At 38.4% G+C, this 16,697-nt stretch overlaps 1 protein-coding gene across 1 annotated transcript in view; it reads right to left on the bottom strand.

The window, feature by feature from the left end:
• Nucleotides 1–821: 821 nt before the first annotated feature.
• Nucleotides 822–16,697, bottom strand: part of LOC119427762 (serine palmitoyltransferase 2) — a 22,985-nt gene continuing 7,109 nt past the window's right edge. Inside the window, exons 3-12 of the mRNA XM_037695400.1 lie at nt 16,265–16,419; nt 13,678–13,826; nt 13,409–13,533; nt 12,734–12,827; nt 10,859–10,964; nt 10,153–10,372; nt 9,358–9,484; nt 6,810–6,945; nt 6,594–6,723; nt 822–1,137 (exon numbers count right to left, since the gene is read on the bottom strand). Of these exons, the coding sequence (XP_037551328.1) occupies nt 1,018–1,137; nt 6,594–6,723; nt 6,810–6,945; nt 9,358–9,484; nt 10,153–10,372; nt 10,859–10,964; nt 12,734–12,827; nt 13,409–13,533; nt 13,678–13,826; nt 16,265–16,419 (1,362 nt within the window). The 3' untranslated portion in view covers nt 822–1,017. The remainder of the gene's footprint in view (nt 1,138–6,593; nt 6,724–6,809; nt 6,946–9,357; nt 9,485–10,152; nt 10,373–10,858; nt 10,965–12,733; nt 12,828–13,408; nt 13,534–13,677; nt 13,827–16,264; nt 16,420–16,697) is intronic.

Below are 16,697 nucleotides of genomic sequence, written 5' to 3'. Positions count from 1 at the left end.
AACAAAAAGAATGACATACAATTGATGATTAGTGTTTGGAGATGATCTCAACATGCCAGGCTGTACATTCTAGATAAAAACAGTTCAACAAAACTAGCTAAATGTTATCCAAATCTATTATTTACAAGAGCAGGAGAACAAACATGTCACACCTAAACAAAAAAAATAATGTTCCTTTCATTGGAAGACAAAAACTTGTGGATCTACAGAAAGTTAGAAGCTCCTCTCCACGTTACACAAAGTGCCTGCAGACTTTAGCTTTATATTTTGTTAACAGATGAAGTTTTAGCAAGAATGGAACTTTGGTTCTCAACTCTTTTTTTACTTTACAAAAAGGTCCCCTGAAAATAACATATTGGCTACATCTTTACTTGTCTGAGAAATATGCCTTTGAGTATAAAAAAGGAGAAAAGAAACTGTAATTTGGTCATACGTTTGCTATAATCATGCTCAGAGCAAAACATTTGTAGAATAGTTCTGCTCCTTAAAAGAATCCAAGGAAAGGGACTTTTAGACAAAATCCCCAAAATAAATTATTCGACAGGCAGAGTAAAAACAGAAGACTTGTTTTGTGCAAACAATGCAACATTCAGAATTTTCTGCGTATGGCAACAATCAGCAACATGAAAAGTACTGGACTTAAAAAAAAAAAAGCTCTTTAATGGTTAAAAGTGTAACTCTAAATTCACATTAGATCATTATGAGGAACGAATAAGTCTGGAGAAATGACGTCCTAACTAGAGGAACGTCAAGGTTTAATGACAACACGTGTCATAGGAACCCCAGACACAACCAACAAAAAATACATTAAAAAAGCATCTTGATAAAGAACAGAGAGGAGCTGTTTTCGGTGCATTCAACAAGTTCTGCATGTTTAAGGCAAAAAGATGAGAGCGTTCCATTTGCTGTGGGGTTATGTTAAAGTCGTGCACATCTTCATCAAAACTTGTGGTCCACCTTGACCTGCACTTCTTGTGGCTGTTCTAGTCCATGTCACTTTAGAAGAAGAGCGTTTCATCAGTCAACAACGTCCTCATAGATGGCATCATCGAAAGGCCGCGATAGAGACGACTGTTTTCTGTGACGGGAGTACTTGAGCTGAAGGAGGTCTCCTACCTCGCTGATGGCACTCAGCGCCTGCAGAAACATTTAAAGGGTTAAAAAGAAACCATTAACTAGGCTGTGTAGAGCAGAAACAAATGCTCATTTGATTTAAGAAGTGCTCCAATTCTGGGTTGGGCAAATAAATCATTAAACATCTAGCAGGTGTTTAATTACTAAAATTGTAAAAAATGAGTGAACACTAGGATTTTATTTGATCACTGTCTCTAAACCCAATATTTACACTTCTTGGAGCTTTAATTTGATTACAAATATTTAACTCTTCGGTTCGTTATTTCCCCTCATCTTAAAACAAAACACTGCATCTGACAGGAGAGCATGACTGCAGCTGGGAGACTGAACAGAAACTAAATTACAGAACAGAAAAACAAAAACAGAATAAAAAGCAGAAATCGTTAACATTTTTCACAGAAATCAGCAGAGCAGCTTCAATATTGTTGCTTATTCACTTTCTGCTTTGGCAATAGGTCACAAATTTACTGTCATTCCAATATCGTTGCCAAAAAGGAGAGCAATAAATCATGGAGCATTACATTTCAAGCATCATACATTCATCATCTGCGTGCTAACAACACATCTGGACAAGCAGACGAACTCTTGATGCCGACACAGTTTAAATGTGGATCCACAACATCCAAAAATCTACCTCTCTCTCTCTCAATATATAGATATATGACCATGGTATGGTGGTGGCCATCTTGGATTTTGACGTCAACCCAATGGTCGCCCCGGTTCAAATCCCAGCCGGGGGCCTTTCTGGGTGGAGTTTGCATGTTCTCTCCGTGCATGCTTTGGTTTTCTTCGGGTACTCCGGTTTCTTCCCACAAACATGCATGCTAGGCTGATTGGTAACTCTAAATTGTCCCTAGGTGTGAGTGAGAGAGTGAAAGATTGTTTGTCTCATTTGTCTCCATGTGGCACTGTGATGGACTGGAGACCTGTCCAGGGTGTACCCCGCCTCTCGCATAGTGATGGATAGACATGAGCACCAGTGACGCCTGCAACTTGAAAAGGAAAAAGCGGGTAAAGATGATGGATGGATCCTTTCTTGTGCCTAGATGCAGCCACACACCAAAAGGGAAGTGGGTACATCGCCTTTTTTTCCCCAAGTTACCATGCTCGCAATGAGACAGTTGGACAGACGGAGGGTATTTCTAATCTCCCTCTTCACTCCTTGACGGGGGACAGTCAAGGCTTTTCAGGTCAGAGGCAGATGTATTTTTAGAGATCATCAGAGGTACAGCACAAGTTGAACAACTGGGAGGTAAAGTTAGAGAGGCCAGACTGAGATGGTTTGGACATGTCCAGAGGAGGGACAGTGGGTATATTGGTAGAAGGTTGTTAGAAACACAGCTGCCAGGAAAAAGACAAAAGAGGAGATATATGGATACAGTTAGAGAGGACATGGAGGTAGTTGGAGGAGGACAGAGTGGGATGGAGGAGGATGACTCACTGTGGTGACCACTGAAGAGGGAGAAGCCGAAAGAAGGAGGAGGAGACAGGAGGAGGAGGAGACCAGAATTAATCGTCCAATTTAATAACAGTGTGTGTGGCATTCTGCACAAACAAGTTTCAACTTATTTAATTAATGTTAAAATATTCATGGGTCAGTAAAAGTAAACAAACAAAACAAAACAAAAAACCCCTAATGGGTTTCTGATTATGCAAATATGTGTGTGTGAACGACACAACGAAAGGGTCAAAGCTCAGGTGGGTGTAAGAATCATAGAAATCAACACGACACTTCAAAATACGATGGGATGATACAGAGGAGACGACTAACAGAGAGATTTCACCATCATGACAGATGAAAGCATACAACACTTCAATACTCCCACTCTCTGTCTTCAGCTCATTTTGTTCTGTTTTTTTTTTTTTTTAGAAGATGGGTTGATAACAGCTTCAGATGTAGCAGCACTTATCTAATATATCTGAGCCCAATGACACACCCATCTTAGACAGGAGAGATGATCAAACATCTGTCTGACATGCTTTACAATCAGGGGTGGGCACAGAGACAGATTTACAACTTTAATTTGGAACATTAGGCACTTTTTAGATGAACTGCATCAGTTAATGCTGACAACACAACTGTTCAAACTTTTCCACTCTCTTACTAAGCAAAAAGGATGAAGCTAACCTATGTGGTGAATGAAATCTGAACCAAACCAGGATTAGGCCTGTCATGAGAACTTTTGCTGGGTGATTAATTGTCTCAGAAATTATTCCGATAAATGATAATATTATTTGAAATTTGACAATAATTATTAATTGTCAAATTTAAGAAGAAATGTTGGTTAATTTTTGTGTCTAGTACTTTTTTTGTTCACCAGATGGCAGTATAAGACAGTTTGAACTGAAGGACGGATAGTGACGGAGCGAGCAGCGTCTCTAGGAAAAATGGGAGGGAGGCCTCTTGACGTGACATGGGCTGTCTTTTTCCTTTTCTTCGGTTCTCAAAATGGCAGACGCTCGGTGTGGTTTGAGCTCTTTAGCATAGCATTTTTCACACAAAGCTTTTAATAATAATTTTTTTTTAATCAGTAAACGAGTTCTCAGCTTCTTTTTGCAGAGAAAACTTTTTACACGAAGGCACGAGTTTCAACCGTGAATTTTGGAACTTTGACAAGACAGAGTTTTTTTCCCCGAGGTCGGCCTGTTAGCTTAACTCGTAGCTTAGCTTCTCAGCTTTGCTGCTTTTAAAGATCCAAACCCGCGAGCACCAGAGATGAGCCTTTTGTCATCCAGTGTCTTCAGTAGAAAGAGAGAGAGACATGAAGAAACGATAAAGCCGATAAATGAAAATGATGTTGATAATTTTCAGTTATCATGCGATTACCTGATTTATTGTTTATCGCAACAGGCCTAACCAGGATACACAAATCTGATCAATGAGACTTAATGAGCAACTCCACAACTAATCATGCGGTTTAGGTTTCTACGTGTACTGTTCCAGCTCAAAGATCCAGAACTGTCCCATTAAGAAACAGACGGGTGAGAATTCATGTTTAATCCAGTGTCTGACAGTGGAAGATCCAGCAGGTCTGCCGTGAGTAGAGCAGAAGAGCCCTCAGAGAAGAGTGGACAGCTTTTTGATGTGTTGCCAACGGCAATCAAAAGCTGCCCCGTCTACATCTGTAGACAATCACAGTGAGGACTGCTGGTGCTGTAAGTGGAGCTCTGGACTCAAAGGACTTTTTAATATTTTATACCTCAACCTGCAGAGAGATCCAATTGGCACTGTAATGTAGCTTTTAAATGGATTCACGGCAGTGAAATGTACGTGTCAGACAAAGAACTGGGAGGGATGCAGTACGTCTGAAGTCACTTCAAGAAAGGACATTTCAGGTCAGCAGAGCTCAAACCCGGGTCCTTCCATTTCAGCACATTTCACAGCCCAGGTTTCCTTTAATGTCCGTCAGATCTATGAAAAGTTTCAAACAATTTCAAGGTCGTTACAGCACTCAGCGCCGACTATAGAGGGCATAACAGGAAAAAAAAAAAAAGTCAAATTATCTCCAGCTCGTACCAGTCGGCTCCACTAAAACATGCCTGCCAGTGGTGAAATATCAGCATAGACTCCCCTCCTTCCACTGAACTCCTGCTGGTCAGGTCCTTAATAAGCTTCATGCTGGAAAACTTTGACCAAAACTTTACACATGCGTAGGTTTTATAATTAGTCACAACTCTCTGGAACCTTATTCTAAAAAGAAAACAAGTGAGCTTAAAGCAGTGAGGCAAGAGACCAACGGTTGTGAATAATTAGAGGAAATGTAACAACCCGAAGTGTGTTTTCACTTGAATAATAATGGCTGAAGTCGGCTTTTTCTACAGTGTAGACAGAGAAGCCAAAGATGTGTCTATGCAAGACTAAACAAGATCAATATATGTAAAGTCACCACACCGCAGTGTTCAAATGCCTTTTTAAAAGAAAGAAACATGCAAACGGAATACTAAGTGGTGACTGTAAAAGCTTGAAAAAGTTAAATGTTATCATGCAACAGCTCCTGAAGGGGACCGATTATAAAGACATGCTCACTGTCAGAAAAAGATGCGATGTTAGTCACTATTGTTACTAAGAATATCTTATATCTTAGATACTTATTACCGTTTCTTTTTAGAATTTATATTCTGCTATTGTTGTATGTAACTGCGTACACAATTTATTTCCACCTCATGTAACACATGTGATGCAAATGATAACAAACCTACTTGAACTTTGTAAGAAGGCCCACCACAGAATGTATTTTATTGGAAGCTCTGTGGTTTTAATGTTGATTCTACTTTTATGAGCATGTTTTATTGAATCTCTTTTACACCTTTTACCTTTATCTGTTGGTTTGGACTTTTGACATGCAAAAACAGGAACAAACTCTCAGGGATTGTCAGGATGTGCAGCAAAACTTCTGGCATAACTCTACAGAACCTCACTGACCTACACAAGGAGAAGTCAGTTTACAAGGCCAGGCTGATTCTGGCAGATCCTGTTCACCCACTCCATAGTGAGTTCAGGTTGCTTCCATCTGGACGCAGGTATCTACTGCTCAGATGTAAGACGAACAGACTGAAAAATTCATCCCTGTCGAGATCAGGCTTCTTAATGAACATTGATGACTTCTGCACTGTTATTTTAATGTCTTAATGTCTAGTACGGATGTTTTGTGTGCCTACTGACTGTGAAATAAATTGCCCCTAGGGGATAATAAAGATTCTTGAACCTAAATAGATATAATTTGACTTCATTATGGGAATCTTTTCTTCATTAAAAATGTACAATTGTAGAACTTAAAACTTCACAGTATTTGCGCCAGCATTATGTCCAATATGTTTTTAAATTAAAGCCTAACGTTTCTTGAAGGAAAGCACATTTCCTGCTGTCTTACATGCCAACCCTTTAGTCTCAAATAATCTTTTGTTGACAAAGTTGATCTGTTTTGGTCAAACTGTGAAAATAATTTGTGTGATCTAATGTGAAACACTAATCTGTTGCATTGATCTGCTCGTGGGTGGAGCATGTGTCGTGAATGACTCTCAGCTACTACCACACCAAATGTTCACTCAGTATCTGTAAATTTCACTGAGGCAGAGGCATTTTTGTTAAGGCTAATGTCAGTTAGCTGTGGTGGCCATCTTGACTCAGGGTAACTCCAAAAGTCAATCAGCTGTAGATGTACAGCCAATGATTATTTTCTGAGAGTTTAATTGAAACCCATCCAGTGGTGGGACATGGGATGTTTTGCTAACAGACAAACAGTGCTGACCCAACAGTTAATACCAAGATGATACACAATGAGTTGCACTCATTGCAACTCATTGTGTTGAGAATATTGCTCAGTTACTACCACACCAAATTTTAGCACAACGCTGTCAAAACTGTCAGAGTTTAAGCTTTTTTTTTTCTGGTTTCTAAGATTAGTTGGCTGTGGTGGCCATCTTGAAGTCTAAAAGTTAATCCATCAGTGTTAGCTTACCCTGTCGAGCATGTCTTTGGAATGAGCGGCGGAGATGCAGAAGCGTGCCCGGGACTCTATGATGGGCGTGGCAGGGAAGCCCACGACCACCACCCCGATGTTTCTCTTCAGCATCTCCCTGCCAAACGCACTGACAGGAAAAACAAAAAACAAAACGATATGAAGACATGGCGGAGGGTAACGCTTTAGATTCTGCCGCACAGTTTGAGGTCTCACCCGATCTTGGCGGGCATGTAGAGCATCATTGGTACGACCGGGGAGTCGGCGTTGCCGTAGATGATGAAACCCATTTCTTGAAGCCTCGTGCGGAAGTAGACTGTGTTTTGTGCAAGCTGCCGCACTCGCTGAGATCCTGGGGATAATGTTCATCATGGCAGGAAATGTTTTAACCACCATCTGTATCATATTAATGCATATTTAATGATCGTCTTAGCTTTTCTTTACAGCGTTCTGACTCCTGTTTCCTCAGTCATTTAAATGTAAATATCTTATTTTATTGCCTAATGCCTTATTTATGAGCAGATCATATTTACAGAGCACTGCTGCAGTATGCATCTCACTCCTGTTTAGAATAATTTGGTCATAGAATTTAGAGAATGAAAAGAAATTTATATATACCATATTTTTCGGCCTATAAGTCACAGTTTTTGCATAATTTACATGCCCGGTAATTTATACGCCGAAGCGACTTAATTAAGGATTTTTCCCATATTTATAAACCAATTTTTGGCTGAGATATGACCGTTTTCATTCATTCTGACTGAAAATATTGGACAGTTTCATTTTCAGCTGCTAGATGTCGCTCGAGAATTATGGCATGCCGTTGTGTCATGTAATAGGTAAAAGTGGCCATTAATGACACAGTCTGCTTGCCATAACCTGCCACCTTCGTCCAGCTCGCCTGGAGCAACTGTCAAATCAGCTTCATTTCGCTTCGCCGTCCCAGCGAAATGCAGCTAATGTGACCATTAAAGTGTTTTTAATAAGTAAAAGTTTAACTGAAACACAACTTTACTATAATTTTGAGCAAACAAATAGTTGTTTTTAGGTGGTTATCTTGTTAAATTTCGAAGAAATGCACAGCGAGTCCTCCCGTGCATCTAGTCTGCGTCAGCGGTGACGCAGAATAGATGCGACTTACACTGCGAAGCGACATTTATGTTTTTTTTCCCCCACTTTAGACATATTTGGATTGATACAACTTATACGGCGGAAAATACGGTAAATGCCAGAAAGGGTATAAACAGAACAATGAAAAAGTTTATTCTATACTGATTCCTTCTGGAAGGCTAACAGGAAATTATTCCGCAGCGTGTTGAAGAGTCTTTGAAAAGATGAAAGGGGATGTTTGACGAGCAGCTGAACACAACTGCATTCATAAGTGTGAGAAAATGTTGTCAGAGCTGCAGCACCCAGACACCGCTGGGTGATCAAGTTTTCACGTTTCTCTGAAATGTAATTTCCTTCTCTCACGGGAGAACAGGAGATTGACTGGCCGCTTTGAAATCTTCTGCTCGCATCAAAATGCTGCAGAACAAACTGTCAGCGAGCTCATAAATTCTGTTTCACCTGCAAACGGAGCACGGCTGGATGCAGCAGGAAATTCAGCAGGAGTGAAGGAAAGACGGTGTCCAGACCAAACGTCATTCCATTCATGAACGGGTTACAAAAAAACATTTGCCTTTTGTGCAACACGTTCCTGGTTCAGCCACGTTTTAGGTGTTATTTAATCAATCGTAGTAAGACTGAAGTCTGCACTGCCTGCGAAGTTAAACTTAGGGGTCTAAGCATTTTGTTTGCATTTAAAACAGTTTCATTTAAAATACATAAAACATCCCATATTTCCAAAACGATGATTTTCTGCTTTCATTTCTGAAAACCAAGTCAAGCAGTCTAAATATAGCTGTGTGGATGAACAGTTCAGTAGATTATACTGACCCCTGGTGCTGAATGATGAGACTTACAAAAGACGTTTAACCCCCCCCCCCCCAAAAAAAAATCTCGTTTTCATTGCAGTCATTTAAGATTCATGCCAAAAGAGCAAACCAAATACATTTTAGGCATTTTAAAAAATGGGAAAAAGTGACAAAAAAACAAAAACATACAAACCTTACGTACCATAATTACTCTGAATAAAATGACTGATGTTAATACATTCTTTGCTCAAAGACATTTTGTCTTAGGATGAGATGCTCTTTGCTAGAATTAATCTTTTACTGAATCTGATCTTAGTCTATTTTCATATTCAAGCTGTTTAAACTCTCAGATGCTTTGTTCACATGCAGGAGAAAATACTTAAGTATTCTTTCTATAGAATTAAAAATGTTACAAAGTAAGCATTTAAGGGACATGCAATTTATTTGAGGATGGACAGGCAATGTTTTCTTTCTGCCAGACAAAAACCTGACGTTTCTATTTACCGTATTTACATTTGCTTTTTTTAATACTGTTTTTACGATAACTTCAATTTAAATACTTCAGTAAATAAATACATTAATAATAACAATAATAATAATAATTTACATCATGTGACCACGCAAAGCTCATTTATTAAAAACAAAAGGACATTTTTCCCTGCCCTGGAATGGCTCCCCCCCCAATAAATACAATGTTTCTGCCCGACAGTGATGATATTGAAGTTTAAATTCATCACTAGATGTCACTAAATTCTTTCAGAGCTCTGGTCTAAATGTCACCTGAGCTTTGTTTCCAGAAAATTTCCACTCATGTGAGGAAAAATACATTTATCCACATGTGGACTTACCTATGGTTGTTCCATCTTCTCCCATAATGCACTTCATAGAAGTGATGATTTGCTCCACCACAGGAGGAGACATGGAAGTGGCATAAACTGCACTGTGAGAATGGGAGCGCAGGTACTCGATCAGCTCCTAAACCCAAGAGACACACAGATTATTGCATTAACACATGCATGGGGAAAAAAAAGAAAAGAATTATTCTTCATTCTCTTGTAGCATGAAGTGTGTGGTTTTCAATAAATCTTCAGTTTGCTTCAGTTTAAGTTTAATCAGTAAAAAAAACTTACATGAAACACTGAAAGAGCAAATTACAATGAATAGTTGGATATTGTGAAACTAGACTGAGCTGTTTATTTTATTTTAAATGGTTTATTAAAGCAGCATTGGTGAAAAAAATACATTTCTACAAGAAGCAAATTCAATCCTCAAACTCTGATAAATAAGTAAAATAATAATAATAATAATAATAAAGATGCTGTTGACATCTAAATCACTGAGATTAACAGACGGCTACATGCTGCTAATGTCTCAGAGTAAAAAAATATTCTCCGACTCAGTTCTGTTTTGAAAGCTTAGAAGTTTTAAACGTGAATAAACCACAGACCGATCTGATCTTATATAATAACCGCACTGATACACTGAAGAAGCACAAGCTTCCTTTTGTCGTGAACTCTTCTTCAGTTAAAATGTCATATTTATAGTTGGTTCATAAACGAGGAACTATAATCCAACATATTCAGATTTCATATTCTGCCTGCAAAAACAAATGCAGTGCTCAGAAGACAAAATGGCAGCCTCACCCTTTTCCCTGCAATGTATCCCCCTGCAGCACCAAAGCTCTTGGTGAAGGTGCCCATCAGAACATCCACATCACAGGGGTCAAGACCGAAGTAATCCACCACTCCTCTTCCCCTCTGACCCAGAGCCCCAATGCTGTGGGCCTCGTCCAAGTAAAGGTAGGCCCTGTAGCGCTTCTTCAGAGCTACAACCTCTGGGAGGCGCACTATACTGCCCTCCATACTGCAGGGGAAAAAAAAAGTAAAAAAAATCAATTAGAAGTTCCATTAAAGAGGTTTCTGTTTGTTATTTTGGCAAATTACACTGGCAAAGGACCAGTAACGGCATCAAAAATAGAGGTTCTAATAGTTTAATAGTTTTTTAAATCAGTATAAATCTTTATAGATCATATTGCTCCCCCCCACTCCCGATGTCACCAAGTGCTTGTGTGCAAGTTTTTTTTTTTTTTTTTTTTTTTCAGGCTATCCATCTTCGGCTAAAGATAGAGAGCCTGTTAGGAATTGTTTTTTTGCCCCCCAAACCTATGTTGTCACCTTCAACACTTTTGTTTGTCAAAACAGGTCTCACTTGTAAAAGAGCCTTCGAGGCTCAATGTGATTTATCTGTATAAATAAAGGTTGAATTGAATACGGTAAAAAAAAAAAAAAAAAAAATTAAGACAATAAAATGAGGAAAAAAAAAATATACTGTAGAAAAACCAGTAGCTACCTGTAAATGCCCTCTACAACTATCAGGATCTTCTTCCAGGGTCTGCGCGTCCTGGGCTGACCGTGAACTATAGCTTCTCTCAGCAGTTTCTCAAGACTCTGCATATCTGACAAATACACATCAACAGAAATGTTAAAGGAGAGAGGAAAAGCTTTCAAACGGCACCGTTTGATTTAGTTCAGATCAGGATAACCTGTTTTATGTTCGGCTCATTGTTTGCAACGACTAACTTTAATGATGGAGCGAAGATGATTTGAAACCATGTGCAGTTTGTTAAAACGTCTGAACGTTCACATCTATTTTTAAAAGGATGTTTAGTTTCCTATTTGTGTGACTGTTTATGAAACATTTATACTATCGTGATCCATTTTTCTACATTTTTTGGCATCTTTCTCGTTCCACAATTTTTGTGCTATTTCAACACAACATGTATCAAAACCTTCAGCTCCTACAGAAGGGTGTTATGACTTTTGATATTGGTGCAACTTTAGCTTTTTGAAATATTTAGCCTTTTCTGCCATTTTCCCTCATAGAAAATCAATTTGAGCTCATTTTCCATCCTTCATCTCTTTAGATCCGTTTACAACCTTTTACTGCTTTCACATTTTGTTCTGGTTCAGCTTCTTTCAGCTTCCTTGTGCAAATTTCAACTTTTTTTTCAGCTACTTTCAGCTGTTTTTTTCATATCTTTTTAGCTTCTTTCTGATTCTTTCAGCTAACTACAACATTGTGCTTCTTCTAACTTATTCCTGCTAATTTCAGCTTGTTATGCTCTTTTTATCTTATTAATGTAAGTTTTTAGCCTTTTTCTGCTATTTAGCTGTTTTTCTGCTAATTTTAGCTGTTTTGGCTAATTTCACATTTTTTGCACTCATTTGAACTTTTTCAGCCTAATTCAGAAAAAAAAAAGTGCTCTCCACTTCCTTCTGGTAATTTAAGCTTCTTTTGCCTTTTAGCTACTTTTCAGCAGTTTTTTGCTAATTTCAGCTTTTTTTCAGATAATTTCTACTTTTTTGTACTCATTTCTGTTGTTTTCAGCCTAACTGGGCAAAGGTGTTCTTTCTGTTAATTTACCGGTAAGCTTGTTCCAACTTTTCAGCTACCTTTTTAGCATTTCTTACATAATTTCAGCCATTTTCAGATAAATCCAAGTTTTTCATAGTAGTTTCTGCTACTTTCTCCCACTGCTAATTTAAATGCTAATTTCAGCTCGTTATGCTTCTTTCAGCTTTTTTTCCTACTAGTTTCAGCTTTTTCTGCACATTCAGCTACTATTTAGCTCTTTTAATGCTAATTTTAACCTTTTCAGCCAATTCCACTTTTTTAGCTAGTTTCAGCTCTTTCTACTTCCTTCTGGTAGTTTAAGCTTCTTTTTGCCTTTCATTTACTTTTCAGCTATTTTTTTGCTAATTTCAGCCGTTTTTAGCTACATAATTTTGTGTCAGTTTCTGCTTAATTAAACTTAATTCAGTAAACATGCTCTTTCTGTTTTCTTCTGCTAATTCAGGCTTGTTCTTCCATTTCAGCTACATTTCAGCACAGTTTTAGCCAATTTCAGCTGTTTTTCAGAAAGTTCTGCAAAAAAGCATTCACACTGCATTTTTGCAGGAAATGCAATTTCTTTAGTTTGATTTGCTTTGGTGTCTGTCGGGTAGATGGACTATTTTTTTTAATTTTTTTATTGAGTTTTTTTTTTACAGAACAAGTCTTAGAAAATATTTTGTTGAACATAAAACATAAATAAATTATTAAAACATAGCCAGCAACATAATAAAGGAAAACTAATAAAACTGTGTTTGAGACAAGAATGCACATTGAAGGAATATGCATATGGATTTATAATAAAGAAGAAGACAGACTTCGTTTGTGACTTACTGTTGTGCTTAAATACTCTAACGGTGGACCCGGACAGTCTGGCTCCAAGGACCAGAGAAGCATGGTTCAGCTCATCACTCAAGATCAGACAGCCCTGCAGAACATCGGATCACAGACAAAAAGAGATTCATGCACAACTGATTTGTTTTTATCCATTCAAATACTGGAATCTAATTATTTGTATAGATCTGTGAGAGAACTACAGGAAGAATAATAGATTGCTCTGTTTGGTGCAGGACGACACTATTGTTGGAAATTTAAATCTTTACCAGAGATTTTGTTTTGCGCCACAACAGAAGCAGTCAGATGTTTCACACCTACCGCCCTTAGCTTACACTCAACCGTAAAAATGCCAAATGTGATACGCAGTTGCATGACCAAACAAACTGCTCTGACTTCAGGTTTTTTTTCTTTCATTTTCAGTCCTGCAGAAACTGTTTTGAATATGATACGATGGTGGACTCTTTGAACAGCTATGCATTTGTTTCTAGTTGATCATGATAGCATCAAGTTATGGAATGATGGTTTGTAAGCAGCTATGTGTAATATTGTAAACTTTACTTCAGATATGCACGAGTGCCATAGTGGCATGAAGAAAGCAAAACGTCTAGATGGTATCTGAAAGATAATGAGGAATCCAACCTGCAGCTGTAAGAAGCAAAGCCAGAGTCTAACCTTGCCAGTGAGGGCAGGTATGTTCATGGAGTTGGTTGCAAACCCCATTCCAAAAGCCATGGCTGACTCCACGCCGAGGAACTTCGCCGCCAGTTTCTCCATCTCCTCATGTCTGTCCAGGTTCCCTAAAGCCCAGACAGATGTTTCAATCAACACTTTAAACTGAGCCTCTCAAAGATTTATGTTTGATATCACACCATGTTGTGGTTATTTCATCTTAAAAACATATAGGGATCAGTAGCGATATCAAAAGAACCGAGTGTCTGTACCGATTTCCTGCCTAGTGCTCGCCACGCCGACGCCATATGTCATGGTGACCTCGGCTGCCGCCTCAGCACATGGACCTGTATTCTCTGCGAAGCCGAGGTAATTATATGAGCCCAGGTTAATCACATCCTTCACTACCCGACCTGTGTGTCTGTAAGGAGCGGAACATACACAGAAAGCAAAAAACATTTAGAATGTACATAGTACAACATTTATAAGGTTTTCCAGCTTTTGGTATCCGCTTTCAACATCATCCAGTCCGATTCGTTCCGTCTCAAACTTGTCCTAAACTCTGACAAAACCAAAAGGGACGATTTTTCAAAAAGGAAGTCGGTCTCAGCAGTTCTTCCTTCGAATGGTGTCCCTATCGAGTTTGTGATTCCTACAAATATTTGGGTATTTTGGTCGACTCGCATCTCTCTTAAGCTCCACGTGGAAAACTTGGTAAGGAAACTGAAAGTTAAATTGGGTTTCTTTTTCAGAAATAGATCCTTTCTAACTGATGCTAGGAAACGTCTTGTAACTGTGACTTTCCTTCCCAAGAATGCCTTCCAAGAAAGGCTTTAGGCTTTAAACCACATTGACTGATTGATCATGCTTTTAAATTTAGCACATTTTGTCAATTCGTTGCACAAGTTGGAAGCATTCAGGTCTCTCTTGTAAATGAGTCCTCGGGGCTCAATGCGACTTACCCGTCTAAATAAAGGTTGAATTGAAAAATTCACGCGAGGACTCGCATGTTTCAGTTTGAAAATGTTGATTTCTTACACGAGTAAAATGGCAGATTTCAAAATAATGGAGCCAATCTCTAAAAAAGGTTCTCGCACATAAAAAAAAAAAAAGGTACAAAACTTGTAAACAACTGGGCGTTTTAAAGAGAAAAACATAAAATAAAATAGTTTGGGTATAAATTTAAAAATGTCTTTACAGTGTTAAATTTCTGATCAATAAATTTAGAATCAGAATAAGAATAAGCTTTATTATCGTTGCACCGAGATACAGCGAGCACATGTACATGCAGTCCTCTGAAAGATGGACGGAGTGAACGAAGCTGCTGATGTAAGCGCGGCCTCGCTTATCCTTGACAAACGGGGAGATCAGACCCTTTAATCATAATATAGAATTTATTAGAGACCGGCCGATATATCAGTAGGGCCAATATTTTAAGCCGCTAAAGGCATTTGGAGACATATCTGTATCGGTGATAGTTGTCCTTACTTGCAAAAGGCGTAATTGCAAATTTATCCAGCAGAGGGCGCATGAAGACTACTTTCAGGTCAACTTTCACTTTCAGCAAAGCCGAAGAAGCGAACAAGACTGCGTAGCATATTTTGCTGAACAGTGTATAGTAAGTTTATTTATTTATTTTTTTAAATAAACAATTTCTACAGTCCTCCAATCCGCTTGTCATTAGCTACAAGCTTCTCAAGTTAGCAAGCTAACGTCTAGATAACGTTAGGAAGATTGTTTCAAGACTTCAAGTGTTAAACAGTTTTAAAAGTTGCCGTTTACTTCAGATTCTTGAGGATGCACAAAGCTTAAAAAAATTCAGCCATTATAACGGTTATTGGCATTCGCCTGCCCCTCTCAACATCGGTATCAGCGATAGCCAAAATTCCCATATCGGTCAGGCTTTACAATTTATATAATGAAATACCGCTTCTTAAATACCTGAAACTTAATTCCTAAAGCACCTTGTTATGGTCATAATTACATGTGATTATGAGACAGCAGCTTCAGTTAAGAGTGTGCATCAAATGGAAGTATGATTAAAACAAACAAGACAACCAGTACATCAGTGGTTTGTCATGACTGCCAGTACCAGACTGGATGACTTTAGCATTTCTGGAATTGAATTCTCTTCCAACAGGTTCTGGAGTTCTCAAAATATTTAAAAACCAACAAAAAAACCAAACAACAACATTTTTCTAAATGGAAACAGCCTGTTAATGAAAGAAGACTAACTACAAGTTACTCATGAGTTCACATTATTTTATAAAAAAAAACGTTTTATGACCATTTGACATTGAGGACGACGAGCTAAAACAGCAGAAACAATAAGTCTCATATAAAAGTTAGCATATTTTCATCAAAGTGAGTGATTTGTAGGACTGTTCGACTGCTGCTGAGCTCTGGACCAAAGAGCAGTTCATCTCAGGGCAGTTCGTGGAAAAGATATGTGTGTTATATGAACTGAAAATCAATTCATATGAGGTTACGTTCTTAGCTATGGGCCCAGTGTCTCCTAAACTAATTAGCCAGTACTAATTTTAGAGAACCTATTGATCATTTGTTTGGACAAATAAAAGATCCAGTCAGTTTACAGTGATTTGCAACTTTCTTAAAAAGTCTGATTAGTGCCTTAGTTTGGCATCTCAATAAGAGTGCAGCTCTTGGTTTATTTAAAGGATGAATTAATTTATCCAGTCCTATGTTTAAAGTTGTTTTGGGTCATTTTTAATCAAATTGTCACATTTCATATTACCAAATCTGCATTTTCTCCTGTAATTATGTACCTGAATGCTTCACGGTTTGCATGCAGATAAAAATATTTAGACTTTTGATAAAAAAAAAAAACGTGTCTCTCACTCAAAAGTCCAGTTGTAGTCGTGGGAGACTCGCTCCATCAGGTCCATCTTGGCTCCTGGGACGCTGCATATGGGCCTGTTCCAGTTGTCTCTTATCCTCATGTAAAGGTTTCTGGTGTAAAAGTTCTCAAAGTCCTGGTAGAGGGGCACAAAGTCCTAAACAGGGAGGAATGCAGAATAACATTCAAAATGGAGGAGTTGGAATTGGCAGAACATGAAGGAATTTGAGCTTAAATTGCAAACATCAGTTCCACATCGTGATAATACTGGAGCTACGTGCCCGTCAGGCTTTTAGAACTCAACTCTGGTGAAAATGTAAACTTGAATATTTAATTACATTTTTTTTTTTTTTTTTTAAACCAACACAAGGGAGAATGTGGTGGTGTGGGGGGGGGGGGGGGGGGGGGGGGACGGAAAAGAAATACTTGGGTGAT

This window comes from Nematolebias whitei, chromosome 21 (assembly GCF_014905685.2).
Source record: "Nematolebias whitei isolate Nwh7 chromosome 21, NemWhi1, whole genome shotgun sequence".
NCBI lineage: Eukaryota > Metazoa > Chordata > Actinopteri > Cyprinodontiformes > Rivulidae > Nematolebias > Nematolebias whitei.
Note: the sequence above shows the minus strand (reverse complement) of the source record. Positions and strands in the feature narration are given on the sequence as shown.